The following is a 22,019-nucleotide window of genomic DNA, read 5'->3' on the forward strand; positions in this document are numbered from 1 at the left end:
AAGAGCAGCATGCCTTATTTACTTTCCCATACCTGTATCATGTAAATTTGTTTAATCTCCTAACTCTTCAGCACTTATTACAGAGATATTGAAAAATAAATGCTATGTGTGAATCCCAGTCCTCACTTCCAGGAGCACATCCAAATTGTAAGAAATGGACAATTTAATTTTAAAGAGCACGAACACTGTGGGGAGCACCAGCAGGCAGATCCCCCCTAGTAAGCAAGGCATCATACAAGCAATTTCATTCTCTGTGGGCCAAAGCATCCTGCATTCCTGATTGCACCTTTAGGTTTTCCAGACTGCCTTGTGCCAGAAATGTCCGTGTGGTCCACAAAATAGTGCCGCACAAGCTGCTCATGTCAAACATGCTAGCAACCTCTTTCCAGCCTGTCCTCTTTTCAGGTACATCTCACATCTGATTTGCCATTTCATTTCACTGCTGACTGTTGGATTGACGTGTAGCATGTGACAGTTGTTTCACATGAAGCACAACAAAAGCCTTTCTCACCTCCACAGCAACATGCAGAGAGCTGCCTGGGTGAAAGATGAGGGTGATTTCCAGCCTACTGACTTTCTCCCCACTTCCTTCTCCCCTTTGTCCCATGCCCCTGTTCAAACAGGACTAGTCAAATGCACTGCAAAATGTGCTTGTGCAGTCAAATACACAAGCAAAAACGTACATGGGAGCTAGCTGTGGCTGATACCCGTGGTGTCACACATGCATGGTTTTGGCATTTTATCCTTAAACAACTACTTTTCCTTGTTTGCTTCAAGGGCAGTGATGCCAATACACTGTAAGAGGTCAAAGGGCTGAGCAGCGGCTCAGTCCCTGACAGACACGCATAGCCCAGGATGTGATCAGAGCTTCGTCCCAGCTGTTACCCCTGGGGTTGTCAGCACTGGCAAGTCATGAACTGACCCCACCTCTGTCCTATGCAGCCATCAGCCCATCTTCTGCCGTGATAGCCGGGCATTCACCTGTGTCTCAGGCAACCTCTGCAGAAGGAGTTTATCACCAGCCTGATTTTGTTCTGTCAGGCTGCTAGCGACAGCTAGGAGAGCTGACTAGGGGAAAAGAAACAGGCTAACCCCAGAGTTTATTCAAAGAGTATCTTCAACATTTTCATAACTAGTGTTACACAGAGTCATGTCCACTTCACCTTCTTGCTATGTGGGTTTTCTTAAAACACTATTTTAAAGGAAATATCAATCTGCCATATTTATGATGTTCAATTCCTGTCTGTGGTGGGGCAAGATAATCACAAAGTGTTCCCACAAAGTGGTGTTTCTGGAGCGAAAAGGAAAACGCTGTAGCCTTCTACTCCCGTATGCCCATAGATTGTGCAGACAATCTGGGAAAGGAAGATTGTCACACCCCAGCTTCCTGTGAACACCAGCCGCCTTATCACTCATATGGAGCTGGCTCCTTCTCATCACTCACAGGCTGGCAGGCCTGGTGCACACACAGGGCACACCTGGTGCACATCCTGTGCTGAAAAGGAAGGGAATGAATCCTGAGTAATTAATAAGTTCATTTACCAACTGGTCTGGCCCTGTCCTGCCTTTGCATGCTCCCCCTGGTTCTTTGTAAGGCACTCATCCAAGCTGTGCTCCAGGGCTTAGTAGCATGGACTCCAACCTCAACAATTCTGAGCACTTTTCACTTTTCTGGACCTGGAAGCTTTTTGAAATGCTCCTAGAAAAGGGAGAAGTATTAATTAGCACCAGAAGGACCTGGGAGGTAGGTATCCCACTGAATTCAGAGAGCCGAGGGATGGAAGCAAGCATCCCATTTGACTCTCTACAGATACGCCTTGGGGAAAATGCCTTGATCACGCTCTGAAGCTTGTGTTGGAAACATCTGGGCAGGGAGCAGGAGGCTGCCCTGTCTTGTTCTGACCACACCAATTTCTTGACTGCCTGGGTAGACCTCCATCTTGGATTTAGGCAAGCTTGAAAGGTCACTTTAGGATGCAAATTTTCTTGGTGGGCTCCTAGGTAATTTGCCTACCAAAAGTTATTGACAATGGAGAGCTTCTTTGTAGGGCAGTGGCTAAGATTTCTTTTGACAGAGCCAGTGAGAAGCAGATTTCCAGCAGCGTAAGCCTGATTAGAGCACGTGGTCAAAGGTTATTCTAGGATCCTTCCTCAGGTAGAGTCTAACTGGTGGTGATGACAGCGGTGCCCACACACCATTATATCTTCATATTGTTCTTTATGCAATCCAGTTTCAAGGTTAAATACTCACAATGTTTCAGTCCAAACTCTTTCGGTAATGTTAGCTTTCAGTCACATACTGCTGTATCCACTGAAATACTGCTTGTGAGGCAGACTTGGCTTTTTAAAATTTTGCAACCTGCTCATATAGCACAGGTTTGTGCTAAGGTGAGGCAGCAGGAGAAGCTGCTGCTGTCGAGGGGTTCATGGTCACTGGCTGCCATGAGATTAATGGAGTTCTCCATACCACACCAAGACCTTGAACCCTACTTTTTATGGGTACATCCTCTGCCTACCCTCTCCAAGGGCTAAAAGCCAAGGGGTCTTGGTTTATACAAGAGTAAAGATTTTTTTTCCTTTTACCAGAATTAGAACATTTGATATTTACTTTGTATTTTGTCTCCTAGAGATTCTCTTCCCTAGAACTTCTTTTTCTAAAAGCATACAAAACCAGGCAGTTTCCATGTCTTCTGTTTGCCAAACTACATGTAATGGTGAGCTCTGATTACAGCCTAGAGGCTGGTCCCAGTGAGCAGAAGAGGATTACATGCCAGGGAAATGAAGGAGACAGCAGTTTTAGCTTGTGCCCCAGGACCTGCAGCTAGAGGAAGTTGTCTGTGCAGGCCCTGAATGCCTCATTCCAAACCTATGGAACCAGATGCTTGAAGTTTTGACCTGCTAGTATATATACCAATAAGCACTGGGGATCACTTTTTTACTAGGTTCACAAGCTGTGTTACAAGCACCACTGGGTAATGTTTGCCTTCAAACAAGACCCTTATAAGCAAGAATATTGAGTTAGGGCAAGATAAGTGCAAGAAGGATGACACGTGGATTTGATACTGGTATTTTGCCCAGAAGTAACCCAAGTACGGGTGCACCAGCAGTACCAGAAGTGCCTTAAGGGATCATAACAGAAATGTGAGAACCCTATGGCACAGGAATCACTTTCTAGGGTGTTCCTCAGAAGCATATAACCTGAAAACAGCATATATGATGCCATGATGTTTGCAAGACTCTGCCTCCATGGAAGAAGATCTGGCAGTTCTACCACTTGATAAAACCACTCCTAATTTAGGAGCTGAGCTTGACCAGTGCATCCAAAGAGGTTTGCATCCTTCTACTGCAACCCCTGTTCATGTCCTTAGCTGTCCCAGTCACACAGTCTTACCTAGACACAGCATTAGCTGCCTTGCTCACAGCCATGCCCTAATCTTACCCACACACAGAAAAAAAGGCACTAAATTGTATCATCTGGGTCAGACAAGATAACAGACAACACTGGGTGTGACACACACTAAAAATGAGACAGCTTTTCAGTACCCATATAAAAACACATCAAATAAAACAGGTGCCAAAATGCCTGTGAAATGGCCTGTGAATTACTAGCAAGTTGCGTTTCCTTCCAAAACTGTATGGCCCAGAAATCAAACAAATAAACCAGGAATAAGAAGTAAGAGATGTATGGTGTATTTCTTCAATATCTTTGGAGAGGAAGGGGCTAAAACCTGCTGAGTCAGGAAAACCTTACTATTGATTTAATAGTAAAAATGAAGTAACCTTCATTATCTGTGTCTGTTATTGCTGTTGTTCCTTCAAAATTAAATGCCTTTTTTTTACAGGAATCTACCTTGAAAGAGACTCAGATCTTCAATGCACAGTGGGTCATTCTAGAATACGTTTCTGAATTCAGAACAGCTTATTAAAGACTGATTAATGAGACAGTACTAACCGTGGTGTGAGGCAAAGAGAGTCTGGACAGCCATGTTTCACTTTGGTCCTATACTGTAAGTTTGAAAAATATGACTGTTGAACAACTTCTGAATGTCATTTAAAACAATTAAAAAAGCTACTATTGACCACTCATTTCTTCCTTTTAGTTTTAGAGTTTACATCATTATTTGATCCATTTTTTTTTAGAACAATTTTAGAACAATCAATTTTGTTAGAACAATTCACACCATTTCAGGTCACCTGCCATCTTTGAAAGCCAGTATTGTTACCTGTGCTGAACGAGAGAACAAAAATAGAGAAACTGAAAGGCTCAGACACTATAGAACAAACACACGTATCCTATTGACTGCTTCAAAGTCAGCTCTTTAAAATGGTTACGACAAAACCAAAAACACAGTACCTGCACACTGTTCTTATAAACTATATTTGCTAGGTCTTCATGTAATATTTAAGTGTACATTCTCTGTCAAAAAAGAAATTTAAGCCTCAGCATGCACACACTGTTTTGATTTGCCAGGTGATATTTACTGGGTAAATTGCATTAACACACCATATTTTAATTGTAATTTTGCTTAGCTGCCCCCTCCTGCTCTAACCACACATGGATCTCACACTCACTGCAAACAAGGGAGAAAGGAACATTTGTAATGGGAATCTTCAAAGACAGAGATGTGTTTGGAATTATTTTGGGGTAACTCCAGGCAGCAAAATGTGTCAGAAATAAGTCAAAGCTTCAAAGTGGAGATGCTCGATTTCAGCTGAACTTATCTTTTCCTTAAAAATAAGCATGTAAGTTAGGCTTGCTGAAACCAGGGCTAAGCAGGTACATGCTTGCAGGATTAGGGCCACAACGTCCATATTTACAATAAGTGATCACTGTTTTAAAGAACTTCTTTGTATCAACTGTTGGGTTTTTTTCTGTTTTTGGTTTGTTTAGGGGTTTTTTAATCATTCTAAGAACAGACTTCCTTTTCAAGACAGCTTACTGCCATGCAATAAAAGCAGCTCCTTGGTGGTTAAGAGTGCATTTCACGAGGTTTTTTAAGTGCCTGGATTTAAACATGGTGTTGGACCAACCAAATCAAGTAAAAGTTGTCGAGACTGGGAAGGCATGGTTAGCAAAAGAAAAAAAAAACCCTGAAGTTCACAGAAATCATTGCATTTAAGTTTGTTTTCACATCTGGAGAAATTAGTCAGCTTTTTGTTATGCATGAATGACACAGAATATCCTTTCCTGAAATAAGCATTTATTCAGAGAAGGGATTTAAAAAAAAAAAAGTTAAAAAAAGTCTTAGCTAGAAAAAAAGATTTTTTTCAATTAATTTATTAACAGACCTAAACCCTTCATCAGAATGTTTGTAATGGGACACATACACTTATTAATATACATCCAAAGCAAAGATAAAATAGCCATTAGCACCTTGCAATATATTTCCAAGATTTAAGACCTGAAATTTATTCCTTGGGTAGACTCTGGTTCTACAAAACTGCAAATATTTAACCTTACTGCTGGCACAGTGGCTCCACTGAAGAAGCTGCTGTCACTTCCCAGGGTGACCCTCTGCCTGCTTTCAAAATCAGGAGAAAGTTCTTTTAAAAAAAGGTAGATGGAAAAAGGAAAAGAAATGGAGTAATATTTCAGGGACAGTTTGCCATGGGTTTTACTCACCAAACACTTTCTCTTAAGATAAATAATGAGAGTGGAGAAGGAGAGGGAAAAATAAAAGGAGAAGTTCAATGAATGTCCTTTTGTACTTGTATATGTAAGATTGTAAAAAAGAGCCACCACTAAAAGACACGTAAGTTCACCCAAATCATAAAATATAATCAATTATAATTTGGGAAAAACTCTTAAAAGCACAACACCAAAACCAAATAAATCTCCATGACCTGGAAATGCAATGACATTTTCATAATTTCAATACGGGTGACTATCTGCAAAGACCACTGCAGCTTCCAAACCTCCTCCCCTCCCTGAAGCTGCACTTTTTTAAATAGGAAAAGCAAGGGAAAATGCGCTGACAGAAAGCCACCCCCCACAAGCTCTTCTTTCCTCTGTGGTTCAATAAAGCACAAGCAGGATTTTCATTATTTGTCCCAGCTGATGTATTAATTTCTCCCACATTTGAGAGTCTCAATCTAGGAACTGAAACAGACAAGAAGAAGCTCAAAAAACTCCACTCAGTGGACAACCTCACCAAAGCCTCTCATTGCCACAGAGTTGACATGAGCAGCTGATGTGACCCACAGACACCGTAAGGGCTGGGTTGCGGGCACACCCCAGGCACCAGCAAATGAAGACCAGAAACAGTTCTCATTCCCGACAGACGCTCCCCAGATACCCACCGAACAAGGTGGCAAGGGCTGTTTGCTGCCTGCCAGGGTGAATGTGCTGATCTGCAAGCTTGAAGCCCAGAGGGGTATGAGCCTCCCCACTCCAACAGCCCGGCATGGGCAAAGCCTGACCGATGGACCAGGCTCTCTGATATATTCATGGCTGGGAATGTGGATAATGCCCTTAGCAGCCAGGAATGTGGAGCCTGATTCCCACTACTATTGCCTTACACCACACCATCTCCTCAACACTGGTCATGCTGCTCCTAGGAAACTCCCCCTCCCCAACAGTTTATCAAAATACTCTATTTGGCATGTTGTTCATGATACAATCTTTATTGGCATCTTCCTGTATTGCAAAACAGGAAGATAAAATAATTACTGCTTTCTATCGAAGGAATAAGCTTTTCCACAGCTTGATAACAAAAACTTCCTGTAAGGTTCCCATGCTTCCACAATTCTTATCTTAATTGTTTTCTGGATTTTTTTCTTTCCTAAGCTCTGTTGGAAAATTACATTGAATTATCAAAAAAAAAAAAAAAAAATCAGATATATAAATTACATTTGAGTGAATGGAAGACATAATTCTGCATTAAAAAGCACTATTAGTTCATGGTTTTGTTCAGCAGACACAATGACAGCACAAATGATTTGTGAAAAAGGAAGAAGTAGCAATGATAATTCTACAAAAAGGATGTTCTAGTACAAAGACAAAATTAGGTCCCTCGGCCTTGTTTAAATATGGCAGAAGATCAGAACTTCCCAGACTTGAGTATCACAAACAGGAGGTTTGGATGCTCAATAAACTTAGCTCCGAATCCCAGTTAAGCAGGGATCCTTTTGGAGTTTTTTGAAGAGTGGGATAGAAGGGAATATGTCACTTCTTCTCCCTGTCCCCCCGGTTAGATTAAAATAATGTAAGTACTAGACATACTTATTCTTAAGAACATCAGTAACAGTGGCCACGCTCCCCTGAGATCCACCAGTTTGCAACGACTGCAGCACGTACATTTTACTCCAAAATAAAATAAAAAATTTATAACTTTTCAACTAATTTTATCCAATAATACAAGCATTCACTAATGGTTCTGTAAGTCTGCAAACAGCCTGAAGGAAAATCTAATGCCATGGGTAAAAGATCTTTCAAGCTGACAAGTCACAGCTGCAGAAAGACAGCCACATTCCCAGAAGTGCTTAGTTTTTCAAAAACCGAATCTTAACAAGGAACCATGTGCTTTGCAATCACATAGATACCCAGGAATACTGGTATTAAGGTGGAGGTTAATATGCAATACCAAAATAGCTGCTTCTCTAGGAATAAATTTGACCAGGTCAGGAGATGATTGGAACTTTAAATTAAAACTTGTTTAGAGAAACTATCCTTGGAAAATATACTAGAAATAGTCATGGACGATGTTCAAAATAAATAAATAGATAGATGAATAATAGATAAATAGGTGAAATTACTGGTGCCTTTCAGTTGCAGGTATGCAATTCGCAGTACCGTATTTCTGAAACCAGCGTGAAAGAGAAAAGAGAACACATTCGCACTAGTGCCCTGCATTACACTACATCTTTCCAGAAGTCACATATTTTTACTTAGTCAAATTATTTACATGGTAAAGCTAACATATCTCTTACTAAAACAGACAGGCCTATGAACTGTCAAGGTATTAAAGAGAAGTGAGATGCTTAACATCCGGGAAATGCTACAGAAGTATTCCAGTTTTATTCTCTCTCCAAAGGTTTTACCCACAATCACAGTCAAGCTGCAGCTTAATTCAGCTCCAGAGGGAGAGTTCTCTATAGCCCAGCAGCAACTGCATTTCACAAAATGGGCAAACCAGTATCAGCCACTTGGACTAGGTAAGTCTCAGACTGAATAAACTTTTATGCCTTCAAAACTCCTTTCATGAGTTCTTGATTAATATAGGCTGTTAAGATGATATTCATATAATCAGTCTTAAATTCCTTCTTTTAATATTTCAAATGCTTGGTGTTTAGTTTCTTCTTTAAAAAATAGGCAATTACGTCTGCTGAACAATTGCATTTGAACTTTCTGTAGGTAATCTTTTCAGAAAAAAATAATCGCTAAATCACTAAAAGAAGTACTTTGAAAAAAAAGTGTGTATAAGGATTCAAGATATTTTAAAAAGCACATAAGAGTTACAGTCAAAGCTTGAATATTTAAGCATCCTCCACACAAAAAATACATCAAATAACATTTATATCGTAAATCTATGCCACAGTCAGGGTTAGTTCACACAACAGGGAAGGGCTGGGATCTAAATACAATCAAAGCTTAGTATAGATCACACCATCTAGCAGACAAGACCCTGCCACTACTGAAGAAAAGAACAAAACTCCTGTTAACAGCCCAGCAACACTTTTCAGAGTCATGTTCCCATTAATGTGTAAAGCTACTACTTTGGCTTCTTCCATCAATCACACTATAAATTGAAGAAATTATCAGTCTTCCGGATGTTTCATCCAGAAAACAAGCACAACCAAAGAGCTAAAGGAGTTTTCCTTTAGTTTTTACATCCCAACAATTTACTAGCATGTGCATAATATACCTCACTTTGTGAGCATACATGTGCTATCATTAAAAATGGGAAGAACTACTTGCCTAGAAGGAAAGTTGATATTGTGGATGTGGTTTTGCATGACTGCATCTTTACATGGCAGCTTTTTCAAATCCTTTGAGTTTTGAAAGTGCCAGTTTCTGACTGCCAGACCCTACAAATATCTAGTCTTAAATATGCTTTTATTAAACTAGGTGCTATTCCCCTAAAGAGTCCCATGCCATTCTCTGCCCTGCACACACCAGCAAATTCATATGGGCACAGAGGGATGTTTTCAGGCAATATTTGGCAGAAGGAAACGAGAGGGATGTTTTCAGGCAATATTTGGCAGAAGAGGGAAATGAAAATAATAATTAAAAAAAAAAAAAAGAGGGACAACTTAAGACACATCTAAGAACTAGATCATGTAGCTATTAGTGAGGCAAAATCCCTGTCCACATTAAAGATCTGAGCCATCCGTCACATCCAGCCTGGCACACAGCAAGGACAGGTGCGTGCTCTTGTCTGGAGCTGTGTTGATATCGATCGCTGTGCCTTGCCCAAACAGAATGGTAGTGATGTGAAATTACTACTAAAGTCAACTTGCTCAAAGCTGAATGGGCAGGAAACACCCTCGCTCGACCTGTCAGAATACTTCTGGAGATAATCTGGAGAATTTTTTTTCCCAAAGGAAAACTAACAAGACATGAACATCCAATCCAAAGCAGAGTCTAGTCCAGAGACAAGTGAAGAGGGCCAAGTACCTGAATGAAGTGGCACAGTTCCAGTACAAAGAAAAAGAAGGAAACCATCTTGAGCAGTCAGTTGGCATCCTGAACCAAATCCATATATTTGCTCTTTGATATACACACCCATTTCTTCCCCACACTTAGAAGAGCACCTCTATGAGAAGGGAGAGAGGTTATGGAATCAGCTCTCCGCTCACGTGCAGAAGCAAAAGTGATGTCAAAGTCAAAACTCAAAAAGTATGTTGGGCGGGAGATGTGAAGGGGATGCTGCAAACTCGTTTCATTCTCTATTTTATTCCAAGCCTTTTCAACTGCACCAAAGCATCAGGTTTTGCATTCTGAATTTACCTAGAAAACCACAGCTCTGTCTTTTAGAATATGACCTTCTACACTAAAACACCTTCCTGGGCTATTCACTGTCTTTTCTTAATCCTTTCACATTTCTCAGGATGATCTTTTAGGGGGTGAGGGGCAAAGTCTGCAGAAAAACGTCCACCTTGCACTGGTGACCTCATGCCAGCAGCCCGGGGAAACCCTCCACCTGAGCGGGGGCCCTCCTGGCAGCCCCAGCTCCCCCTGCCCACCCAGGAACAGCTGAGAGAGCGACAGGGTGCTCAGACACCAAGTGTCTCTCCTCCGCAACAGCGGCTCCACAGCACGGCTGTGTTGGGTGGTTTCTTATTTGTGTTTTGTGGTGGTTTTTTTAATTGCGTTTTTTTTTTCAGGATTTGCTCCCCGCGGATGAGCGGCTCTTTCCACGCGCACTGCCAAGGTCCATCCTTCCCTCCCTGGCCGCGCACACGGCACTGGGCGTGTAGCCGGAGCTCTATGTAACCCCCGCCGGCGCGGCACGGCCCCGCCACAACCGCAGCCACTCCGCGCCGCCCGCGGGGATCCCGTCGGCACCCGCCGCTGTCGCCCTCCTCCGGGCGCGCCCCGGCCCCGCTCCCGGTCCTCTCCACCTGGCCCGGGACGCTCGCCGACCTTCCCCCGTGGCGGACGGGGATGCCTCTTCCTCCGGCGGCTGGGCACCCGCCCGCCGCGCCGCGCTGAGGCGGCGGACCCGCCGCCCCGTCGGGGAGCACCGCGACTGCCGGCGGAGCAGAAAGTGAAAGTACCTGCCGGCGGCGGAAGCCCCATGGGACTAGCACAGCCCGGCCGTCCCGCAGCCGCCTCTGACAGAGCCGCGCCCCCCCCCGGCAAGCGGGCGGCGGGGTCCGCCGAGCCCCGCCCGGCCGCCGCGGCTCCTCTCGCCCCCTTGCGCGTTGCCCCGCGGGCCGCAGGCACCATGGGCGAGGCGGTGCCGCCACCATGACCGCGGAGCCACCGGCGCAGCTCCCTGGCACCCCCCCCGCGGACCATGTTCCATGGTAAGGAGCGCGCACCGCACCGCACTGCGCCCCAGCGCGCCGCTCCGCGGGCATCGGGCAGAGCCGCGGGGCACCCGTTCCACCTGCGCCCGGGCTGGGATGGGATTCGCCGCGCCGCTCCGCGCCCTCGGCCGCGCCGTCTCCTTACCGTCTCCGCTCTGACGACCCCGCCGCCTCGCCTGCTGTGCCGGCGCGATGCCGCCTGGTGCCCTTTTAAACCCGCGGTGACGGCCGGGGAAATTCCCAGTTTTGCTTTTTTTATCTTTTCCGTTTTCCACTTAGAATGAAAGTAAAAGCGCCCGGTTCCCATCCCGCCCGCTGGCGGGAAGCGGGGCCTGGGAGTGGCGGAGGCAGCGGGACGCTGCGGAACGGGCGAGCGGCGGGGGAAGCATTGCTTTGCTCCGCGCCGCGCTGCTCACTGCGGCCACCTGCGCATCCGGCTCAGGTACCGCGCAGCGCCGGGGATGCCTCGCCCTGGGGCCGGCGGAGCCCCGTGTTCTCGCCCGGCGGGAGCGACACCTTCACACGGATTCAGCGGGGCGGAGGGAGGGCAACTGGGTGTTAACCGCGCCCCGCGGGACGGCGGGCTGCGGAGCGGGGCGCAGCGCAGCAGGGCCGGGCGGCAGGAGCAGCGGGAGGTTGGGAGCGGGGTGGAAGCGATCCCGCAACTGGCGGCGGCCGGGAGCGCGCCTCGCGTGCGCCTGGAGCGCTGCTTCAGGCTCCCTGCACGGGAGGGTGGGGGTTAATCAAAAACCCCAAAGGGGCTTTTTTCTTTCTGGAAATACTGGAATACTGACTATAACTGGCTCTCCTGGGAGAACTTTTGGGGTTTTCCAGATATGGCTTACGAGTATTCAGGAGTTTACTGAAAGGATTGGGTATTACCAGCAGTGCACACGCTTTTTTTTTGAAGTGCTGGTCGTATGGAGCATTATCAATTCCACCTCTTTTGACTATACCCAGCTTTGAGAAAATCCCTTTCAATTTTCAGTTGAAAGCTCCTGGAACTTTTTATGACACTCATCTAACGGGTTCTAGAGGACTCGTTTAGGAACAGGTTTCATCATGACACTGCGATGCATCAAGGGAATTGAAGGAGTGTGCAACATCTCTTTCAGAATTACCTACTTTGATTCTGTATTTTCCTAACTTAAAAAAGTTTCACCATCTGTACAATTCAGAGAAAGCAAAAATAAAGGAACAGAAGTGACTTTGCAGTTTTCACCTATTATCTCCACTTGTTGCTGGGCAGTCCGAGTTTGAAGTGATGGAGTCTGTTAGATTGATTTAAATTTAGAAAATTGTTGTTTGTGCCTTTTCAAGAGTGTTTTTGAAGCGGCAAATCCAAGTTGCTTATATCACTGTTCTTTAGAAACAAGCACTGCTGTTCTTTTTTTTTTGCACTGAGATCGAGAGGTGCAATGGCGTACTGGGAAAATGTTGTCCTGTAATTGAGTTCTTGCATTTTTTTGTAAACTTCTTTTAAAATATGAAATCTCAGTCCTACAAACTGATAATTTGCTCAACACAGATATAGTTAGCATGGAGATTTACAAAGGTAAAGCTCTGTGGAAGCCAGGTTCTTGGAGCTTGAAGATCATCACAAATATGCCTTACCTAACTTTTGTATTTACTACATGTAGGATCTATTTAGGATCCATTTAGCTCCTCAGGTTAGATTTTTTGAGATATTAATAGACCTTGGTTGATCAGTATATGAAAAGTTTTGAAAATTTTGGCCATCAGATTTCCCATTTGGCTGGCAGCTTGCCACAAGAATAATTTTGGAATTCGTCTTGTACAAGTAGAAATTTTCCAGTCCAGTTTCTAGGACAGAGGTGTGCATCCCAGCATGCTCACAAGTGATCTAGTAGGGGAAAAAAAGGTTTTTGTAGTCAGGAAAGGCAGTAAAGATTCTGCTTTGAAGCAGCAGTGTGCAGTGGGAGCCAGCTGGGCTGGGCTATGAGGGACCATGTTCCTCTGCCACGCTGCTCAATCAGTAAAGATCGTGGTCAAGTTTCATTGCTTTCTTCTTAGTTACTCAAGGTTTCTCTCTGAGGTTGGGATTTACCACTGATGCCCAAGTCCAGAGATGCCCATTTCTGAGTACTGGACTTGTGGTACCCAATGCTCCCATCCTCACCAGAGAGGAAGGAAGGTAGCAGCTAGGGCATCCCTTCTGCATTTTCTGGCTGCAACCCCACAGTTACTCTGTATGGAGTTGTTCTTACTGAGTAGCAGAGATGGGTAGAAAGAGCTCATACTAGCCCAGGAACCTGCTGTGATGATCTTACTAATTGTCGTGGTTTAAGCAATGAAAGTTGACCACAATCTTTATTGATTGAGCACACAGCAGCATTAGGCCAATCACCTGCAGCCTTCAGTTACCCTGTCAGGCCCTTCAGGGTCTTTTGATGTTGGGTCTTTTTTCTCTGCCCATCCTTACAGAACTCATATTTTCCTGAATATCATGCAAGGACAGAAGTCTAGGGATCCAAGCAAAGTGAGATGGTCCACTGAAGGGAGAAACAAAGTGGAGGCCAGTGGGATTTAAACACACTTTTGATGTAAAGACATGTGGATGGGCATTTATAAGTGTTTGTCATATGAAAAATACACAGTTGGGATGCGATTCAGCTGAAGATTAAGACACTGGAATGTCTACACCTATTTGACTAAGACATTTAGTTGTTCACATATGTGCTAGGTAGTTATGGTCCAATTATGGTCAATGGAGAAATGCCAACAGCACTTGCAGTGAAGCCTGAAGATGAATTCAGCCCAAGCAGACAGCAAGTAGCTGGTCAGTTCAATAGCAGTAGGGCTCTTAATCATGCTGGCTAAATCATCCTTGCGTATGAGGGAGTTTAGACGCACAAATAGTGTGCTAATCTGGAGCTGAATTCTTCCCTCTAGGTGCAAGTCATTTGGTTGCACAAAGATCCCTTTTAAACCATTTTAACGGATTATACATCCTATTTGTCAATACAAAATGCATTTAATTTAATATGTACTGAACTGCTCTTGTTATAATCCAGCCTTTTTTAGATCTATCTTTCGGGTTCTGCCACTGCTCCTTGTTCTGTCTCCAGCGAATTCATCTAGTTGTCCAATGGGAAATAGAACAACTGAAATCCGTGTGAAGTATGAGAATATACTAAGCCATGACATCGATGAGCTGGTAGGTAATAGCTCTTGGGCTTTCAAAAAGTGTTGATTATTTTTAGATGCTAACAAATAATAATAATAAAAGAGCTGTAATGTTAACATACAATAAAAGACCAGTTTAAGATGACACATTATCACATTATGGAATGCTGGTGGGTATGACAATTCACTCTTTTTAAAATCTCTGAATCTTGTGGATGCTGCATGTCTGCATGTGATACAGGTATTTCTGCCTGTGCATCATGTAGTTAGACACATGTACAACTTGGCCCTAACTAGTCTAATATATTACATTTAAAAGTACTCTTTTCTGAAGTAATTTCATTGCTATCTCTGTTTATATGTTCTTATCAAAAGGAGAAAGCATTACACAACCTGTAATTTGTTCTGCGAATCGTAGACTGCTTGACTGAAGTTTTATGGTATACATTGAATAAAAATGCACAGAGGCACAAAATTCATGCAACAATAAAAGTTTATTTGTATTTTATCTATTAATGTATCATGTTGAGTCAACAAAGAATCAACTTTTCTAGATGGCAGCAGAGAAAATTTACTTTTTCAGTTGTAAATCTCTAGCTTTATCAGCCACATTTATTACAGCTTTGAAAACAGTATCATAACAGTTTACCAATGCACGCCCAAAACCTACCTTCCAACTCTTCATCATGAATTACTAACAACTAAATTAACCTGCCAAGAACACTTTAATGGGAGAAAGCACTTTCTGCAGTTGGATTAGCAGAGTCATTTTCTACAAAAATGGGATTTTTCTAGCAGTTTGTCACTTAAATGAGAACTCATCATTCTCTTGCAGTCCTAAATCAAGACCTATTTGCATGAAATACAAGTGATACACAGTGATTTTCCAGAGAAATCAGGAGCCATTGTATTTCTTCACACTTAAGATCTACCACCATCCTTCAGAGCATTGTGCCAGTGGTTTCCAACCTTTCTCTACCAAAACACATCAGCTCTTCATCTGGAAACGAAATACCTTTAGGGTCAGGGAGCGATCATTTAATCTTCAAAAACATTCTGTTCACTTTGTTGAGATTATGAAGAAAGAAATGTACTTCTCCATAGATAATCGACCTTATCCTGAACAGGGCACCAAAGTTGGGGAAAATATTTATGGCCATATTAGAAAAGATAAGTATCCCCTTTAGTTTGTTATCTTATTTCTGACAAAGGCTGCCCAGCTGCAGGATGAAGCTTGATGTGCTCAGTACCCCAGGGTGCCATCAAGGATTTGAATAGAGCAATGTCATTCTTCCAGATGCCTTTTGATTATCTGGTTTTAATTGTAATAAATCACAGAATCACAGAATACCAGGTTGGTAGTGACCTCAAAAATCATCTGGTCCAACCTTTGTAGGCAAAGCATGACCTAGACTGGATGCCGCAGCACCCTGTCCAGCCGAATCTTAAAAGCGCCCAGTGTTGAGGAATCCACCATGTCCCTGGGGAGATTATTCCAATGGCTGATTGTTCTCATTGTGAAAAATTCTCCTCTTTTGTTGGAGTCTCCCCAGGAATAACTTGTGTCCAGTACTCCTCATCTTTTCCATGTGACTCCTTGTAGAAAGGGAATAGGGAATCTCCATCTTTGTAGCCACCCTTAAAACACTGGAACATGGTGATAATGTCTTCCCTGAGCCATTTTTTCTCTAAGCTGAACAAGCCCAAGCTCTCTCAGCCTTTCCTCACATGGCAGGCTTTCCAGTTCTTTGACCATTTTGTGGCCCTTCTCTGGACCCTCTCCAGCCTGTCCACATCTTTTTTTGTATACAGGGACCAAAATTGAACACAATATTCCAGGTGAGGATTTTTAGGAGATAGAGTTTTTTAGGAGACTGTATGAGAGATAAAATGGTTATCCAATTAATTAATTAAATAAATAAATAATCAAAAAAACAAACTGTAATTAATTCATGTTTGTGAAAGATAATGGGAATGTAATGAGCTCTGAAGATTTTACTTCACAGAACAGGCATGCACAAACACCTACTGTGCCAGTTTCTTCATTTTCCCTTCTTTATTTTTTCCCAGTTTAAGTGAGATTCATTCCTCCTCTCTGTAAAACCAGTGTATAGTCTTGTCACTATAACTTAACAGCAGACATTATGGGCAGTTCTGTTCGGGTGATAGCAACTGCCCACCAGGCACTTTGCTGCAATTACAGAGCCAAACTCAGGAACCTTCAGCCCCTCAGCCTGATGTTTGGAGGCAGCTATGGAGATGACTAGTGGGTTATATACTAGGCCTCCATAAATTGATTTGATTTTCACTAAAGCCTTTTTTGAGGCCAGGATTTCCCTTTGGTTGTTTTAGTCACAGCCAATGAACTTCCTTCCAAAATGGTTACTGTGTGTTACATTAAAGATGATCTGACGGAGTCAGTGAGAATGAGCAAATCCCTTAGCGGTGAGCGAATGAAGCCACAGATATGCAGGGTTTAGGGTGATTATTTGTTTATTTATTTGATTGTTTCTAAATCTTGATGCTGTGTGACTGCATCAAACCTTCGTTCTGTTGTGGTACAAGCAGAGATGTGCATTATCTCCCATATTTTTATTTTTTTCACTGAATATTTGACTCCCTTAATTCTTGATTTTGAAAACACTTCAAGGATGAAGTTCTATTCATCTTGGGCGAACTTCTGAAATACAGGTGACATATTACCTGAAAAACCTGCAGAAAATCTTTAAGAACTAAGCTGTCTAATGTGTGTCTAATGCATGCCTAAGTGAGGAGGTCTAACACAATATCGTCATGAGCTGCTTGTTTTAAAGCCCTTCTGATTGTATTAGGTTATCTGGAGGCTGAAGAAGAAAGCAAAGGAATTTTGTTGAGTTCAGTTGTCATCTTGATGACAAGTGTGAAAGTAGAATTAAAAAGCCACAGAGAATAAACCATTGATAAAAGACTGTGGTCACACAAAGGGAACAAGTGATATTGCTTAGGATGTTTTCTGTTAGTGCATATGCCAAGTGCGTGCTACAATCTGTTTAGATGCCTGGGGCATGAATTTATTGAGACAAACATTGACAAATATTGTATTTGATGTCTGTGTAAGATTTAAATATTCTTGTATGTTTTAAAATTCCAAAGAACCAAGTAATCTGATAGAATGTTAAGGTTTAAAATGAATAGATTTGCATCCAGTTCTGGACTCCCCAGTATGAGAGAAATAGAGAGCTACTGGAGATAGTCCAGCAAAAGGCCATGGAGATGATTAAGGGACTGGAGCATCTGTCCAATAAAGAAAAGCTGAGAGAGCTGGGACCGTTCAGCCTGGAGAAGAGAAGACTTGGGGATCTTTATCAATGTCTATAAATCCACGCAGGGAGGGGGAAAAGAGGACAAAGCTAGGTTTTTCTCAGTGGTGCCCAGTGACATGACCAGCGGTAATGGGCAATGGGCACACACTGAAACACAGGATGTTCCCTCTGAACACCGGGAAACAGTTTTTCACTGTGAGGGTGGCCGAACACTGGCATAGGTTGCCCAGGGAGGTTGTGGAGTCTCCAACCCTGGAGATATTCCAAAGCCATCTGGACATGGTCCTGGGCAACTGGCTTTTGGTGACCCTGTTTGAGCAGGGGAGTTGAACCAGATGACCTCCAGAGGTCCCTTCCCACCTCAACCATTCTGTGATTCTGTATGGATTAGTAAATACCTGTAGAAATTGAAGCTGAATTAGAGTTTTCTTTGCCTGCTTGCAAAGGAAAAGCTCAGAGTTGTACACTAATCCCTGAGGAGACGCTGAAAAACAATTTAGTGTTTACATCACCAGCTCTTAGTGAGAAACTTGGCTCCCTTGATGAAAAGTACCTCCATGTTTAAACATATATGATATTTTACAGGTAAATATGTCTGCAGAGTATCGTGACAGGTGCTGCAAGAATAAAAAACATGAAAATACCAAAGTGTTTTTCTGCAATGATACTCAGGTAAAATTTAACTTCTCAAAATTTACTTTAGACCATACAAACACAAGTGGGTTCTTTGTACAGTCCAGTCCCTGAAAACTATATTGTGATAGAGGGTAATGCTACCTCTTAATAGTCAAATCATGATATTTTTTTGAATTCAGAATCATACAATTTGTCAAATAAAATGATACTTTAAAAATCAAAATATTAAGCAATTCCATATACAAGAAATGCTTTTTCCCCCTACTATAAAGATTATTTTCTATTTTTAATCCAAAATAGTGCAGAAAACTTATTTTCTTATTTTATTTTGCCAATGGAAGTAAACATAAAAATTTCCCAACATCTGTTTTCATTTTTCTACAGAAGTTCATATTAGCTAAGCGTTTCAGTTCAGATCTGAAAGCCTTGCTAGTAATAGTTTGGGCAGATCTCAAATGACAGAAAACACAATTGGCAGCTTTTGCTGCAAATTTTATCATGACTTGATAAAACAACTGACTCTCAAAATAATTCACTGCTTTTCTAACTGCATCGGCTGATTTCCTTATGCTATTATTATTACTACTACAAATTGATACTTTAAATATTAGGAAGAGGTGGCAGGTAGGTCAGATTAGTCATGTGTTTTATTGGAAAAGATTTGCAATATGAAAGCAAAAGAAACTAATGACAACTAATGGAGCTTTTTTAAAAAAGACAGATCAACATTATAAAGAATTAATGGTGCACAGACTTTCCAGGACATATCTTTTTTGCTCTCTTTACAGGAAATAGAATCACTACAGAGTATGGCATGCAACATGCTCAGATTCTTTCACAAGCAAAAAATCAGCAAAGACTTTAGATGGAAAGCAGCATTAGTCTCATGTGGGACATTACAGGTTCTACAGTGCAAATGTGAAAGACATAAAAAAGAAAAGGTGAGTGGTAGGGATGGTCTGCAGTTTATTGGAAGCATGTGACTTATTAATTAGAGCTCTTCAACACAGACTACCACATCTACCTCTCAAAGTACAGCTATCACAAATATGTTACATGCATGATAAATTTTGCTTTTGTAATAGACATTAAGCCCAGTGCAAAGACTAAGACAATCATCTGGAGGTCCATAGTGAAGATACACACCTCGGTTCAATGCTGAAATACCTGAGTTAACCCTCCAGTAAAAGACAAAGACCACACTTGTGTGAAGCAGGACTTTAACTTCTCTAGTGTATAAAACTATACTTACTTACTTCTCATTGGAGTTTTACCATAAGGTGAATGTTTGATTTGCTTTATTTCATCAGTTAGTGGGAATTTCTCTCACTTCCATAATCTCTTTGATCTTTATTTTAACCACAACATCTCAAACTCAACAAGAACATTTAGATGTAAAAATATTTGGATTTTTAATCATTGGCAGACTCTGCTTTTTGATGTGCCACTCAAATCTAGTGATCTACAGACTACCATACCAAAGGAGGAGCATTCTTTCAAGTGTGGCTCACAATCACCTGTTGAACACAAAAATATTGACCAACATCAAAAAGCCTCTCCATAGACACCAGTGGATATAACTCGTTATGACTGGCTTAAATAGTTGGATTGAAGGCTGCATTTGACTCGCTCTTTTCTCCTTGAAATGGAGAAACTGTTACAATCCAGGACCACATCTTCAAAGTAATGTTGGTGTCTACGTCTTGCTTAGCCACCTGTGGTGAGTCCAAAGTTTGCCTTATCATAAAAGTTATCCCAGTTAAGTCATAGAAGGCAAAGGGTTGTCACCTTTGAAACTCCTGCCTAACCTCGTGGATGCCTGATTTCATTTAAAGACCAGTTAAAGTAATCTGGTACAAATCACGAACAATCATTGAATATGGACAAGAGCCACGGTCATCTTCTCTCTGGGTGAGATCCTGAACACTGGGCCACAGCATCAACCCCTGTGAACCGGTCTGTCTCGTTCCACCAGTCTCAAGGTACCACACATGTAGTCATATCGAAGTTTGGCTCACAATTTAATTTGTTCTATTTTTCCAGTCCTTTGAATAACAGAGGATACATTTTAAACCACTGACAGAGGACACATATGTTCTTAGCTGCACACACTGGTTTCAGCTCTCCATATTTGCTGTCTGTCAAAGCCACATTTTCCCTGTTCAGTAGGGCAGCAGCAGGGCTATGCTTAGAGAAGGAACATCAGAGTGATGCAGGCTGTGTACTGCCACGGCACATTCTGTGAGTAGCCCAGCTTTCTGGCTTAACTACTGTGTAAGGTACCTCCATTGTTTATTGAGATGTAATGGAATCAGTTTGGTTTAAAAGATGTCTATTTGAAAAGAATAAGCACTTCTCAATTAACAACACAAGCTATTCTTTTTCAGGTTTGCATGCAGGTAAATACACATAATAACGAAGATACAGAAACAGGTGAACAGTCCAAAAAGAAATGTAACCAAGAATTATGTGAACTGAAGGAAAATATATCTAGCCTTCGATCCTGCTGGAATAAATTTGAAAAAATAATTTCCAGGTGATTCCAGGTGGATCCTGCTCTTTTCTTCCGAAGTGGCATTACTTGGTATCTTTGCATTTTATATGCATTCCTTGAGTAACTCTGCTCGCTTATATGAACACTTTATGCCAGAATTCTGATGGAAAGCTACTGTACCTTGTTCCTGGAGATGGAATAAACAGAAACAGCTAAACCAAGCTGCTGAAGTCCAAGAAGTGGAAAAAAGACCAGCATTTGAAATAAAGAACTCAGCAGAAGGCTGCATCCCACCTTCGAGCTCTGGAAACTACTCTGAATTTTGTTTGAGTCAGTTTATAATACCGTCATATGAAAGCAATAGTGTCTGCTGCAATTTATAAAACCATCTTAGAAGCTTCAGGTGAAGAAAATGGTATGGAAAAGTATCTGGTTTCTTGCTATCTAAGTAAAATGCATCAAGGACCAAAAAAAGCAATTTACCAAACAAGTGGCTGATCTTAGATCTGTTCTGCCGATGCAGTAATGTTTTCAGTGTGGGTATCTAATGGGTCTGCAAACTGATTTAAGTTTGGAAAAATAAGCAAAAGGTTAACTTTGTGAAAAACTTAGGAAGGGTACTGATTTTTGAGAGGTGTAGCACACTTCTACCAGCTGTGAGTAGAGGCAAGACAGCGAGACCTATGGAAGGTGAAAAAAGAGATTCGTGAACGTAAGTTTGTTCAGCTGACTGGAAACAGCACTAGTCTTGTGTATTTGGTTATCCTTGAGTTAGCTGCAGGAGGAGCTAGAATGTCTGACCTTCAGATTGTGATTTCTTATATGCAATTATTTTATATAACGTGTTCAACATGTTAGACAAACATGACTTAAAATGTGTGAATATTTTCAGAGAATAATATATTGGCATTTAATTAATAAAGTGTTCATATTTAATTTTGGATAAATAGAAGTATTTTTATAGTTGTTTATAACTCTTTTGCAGTTTCTTACTTTGATATTATAACTCTTTTGGTAATAAAATATTTTCTTCTATGGAATTGGGCTGTTGTTTTGGGTGTCATTAGTCCTTTTTTAGCTTTTTTCACATTAAAATGTAATGTAACCTCCAGCTGCTTGGTACTTCCCATGATAAAATACCCATTTCTTAGTTGCTTGTCACCTGGCCAGTTTAGGTAGACATTTCCATACCAGGTATCTACCTTGGACTTGTCCTGGGTTCAGCTATAGCAGTCATTTTTCTCCTGCTTAGTAGCTGGTGCAGTGCTGTGGTTTTTAACTTTCAGCCTGGGAACAACGCTGATAACACCGATGTTTTTAGTAGTTGCTAAGTAATGTTTATTCCAACCAAGGACTTTCTCAGTCTCATGCTTTGCCAGGGAGGAGGGGAAGCCAGGAGGAAGCAGAGACAGGACACCTGACCCAAACTAGCCAAAGGGGTATTCCATACCACAGCACGTCATGCC

At 42.1% G+C, this 22,019-nt stretch overlaps 1 protein-coding gene across 2 annotated transcripts; it reads left to right on the forward strand.

The window, feature by feature from the left end:
- The first annotated feature begins 10,483 nt into the window (after positions 1-10,483).
- IL7 (interleukin 7) lies at positions 10,484-21,588 on the forward strand. Of its 2 annotated transcripts, XM_030505591.1 has the most exons (5): positions 10,484-10,971; positions 14,010-14,152; positions 18,009-18,095; positions 18,848-19,000; positions 20,447-21,588. In XM_030505591.1, exons 1-5 carry the CDS (start codon positions 10,962-10,964, stop codon positions 20,597-20,599), a joined length of 546 nt encoding a protein of 181 aa, XP_030361451.1. In that variant the 5' UTR covers positions 10,484-10,961; the 3' UTR covers positions 20,600-21,588. The 2 variants fall into 2 exon arrangements, with proteins under 2 accessions (XP_030361451.1, XP_030361461.1); XM_030505601.1 differs by lacking the exon at positions 18,009-18,095 and having other exon boundaries at positions 10,924-10,971; positions 20,447-21,434.
- Positions 21,589-22,019: the final 431 nt, after the last annotated feature.

This window comes from Strigops habroptila, chromosome 1 (assembly GCF_004027225.2).
Source record: "Strigops habroptila isolate Jane chromosome 1, bStrHab1.2.pri, whole genome shotgun sequence".
Taxonomy (NCBI): domain Eukaryota; kingdom Metazoa; phylum Chordata; class Aves; order Psittaciformes; family Psittacidae; genus Strigops; species Strigops habroptila.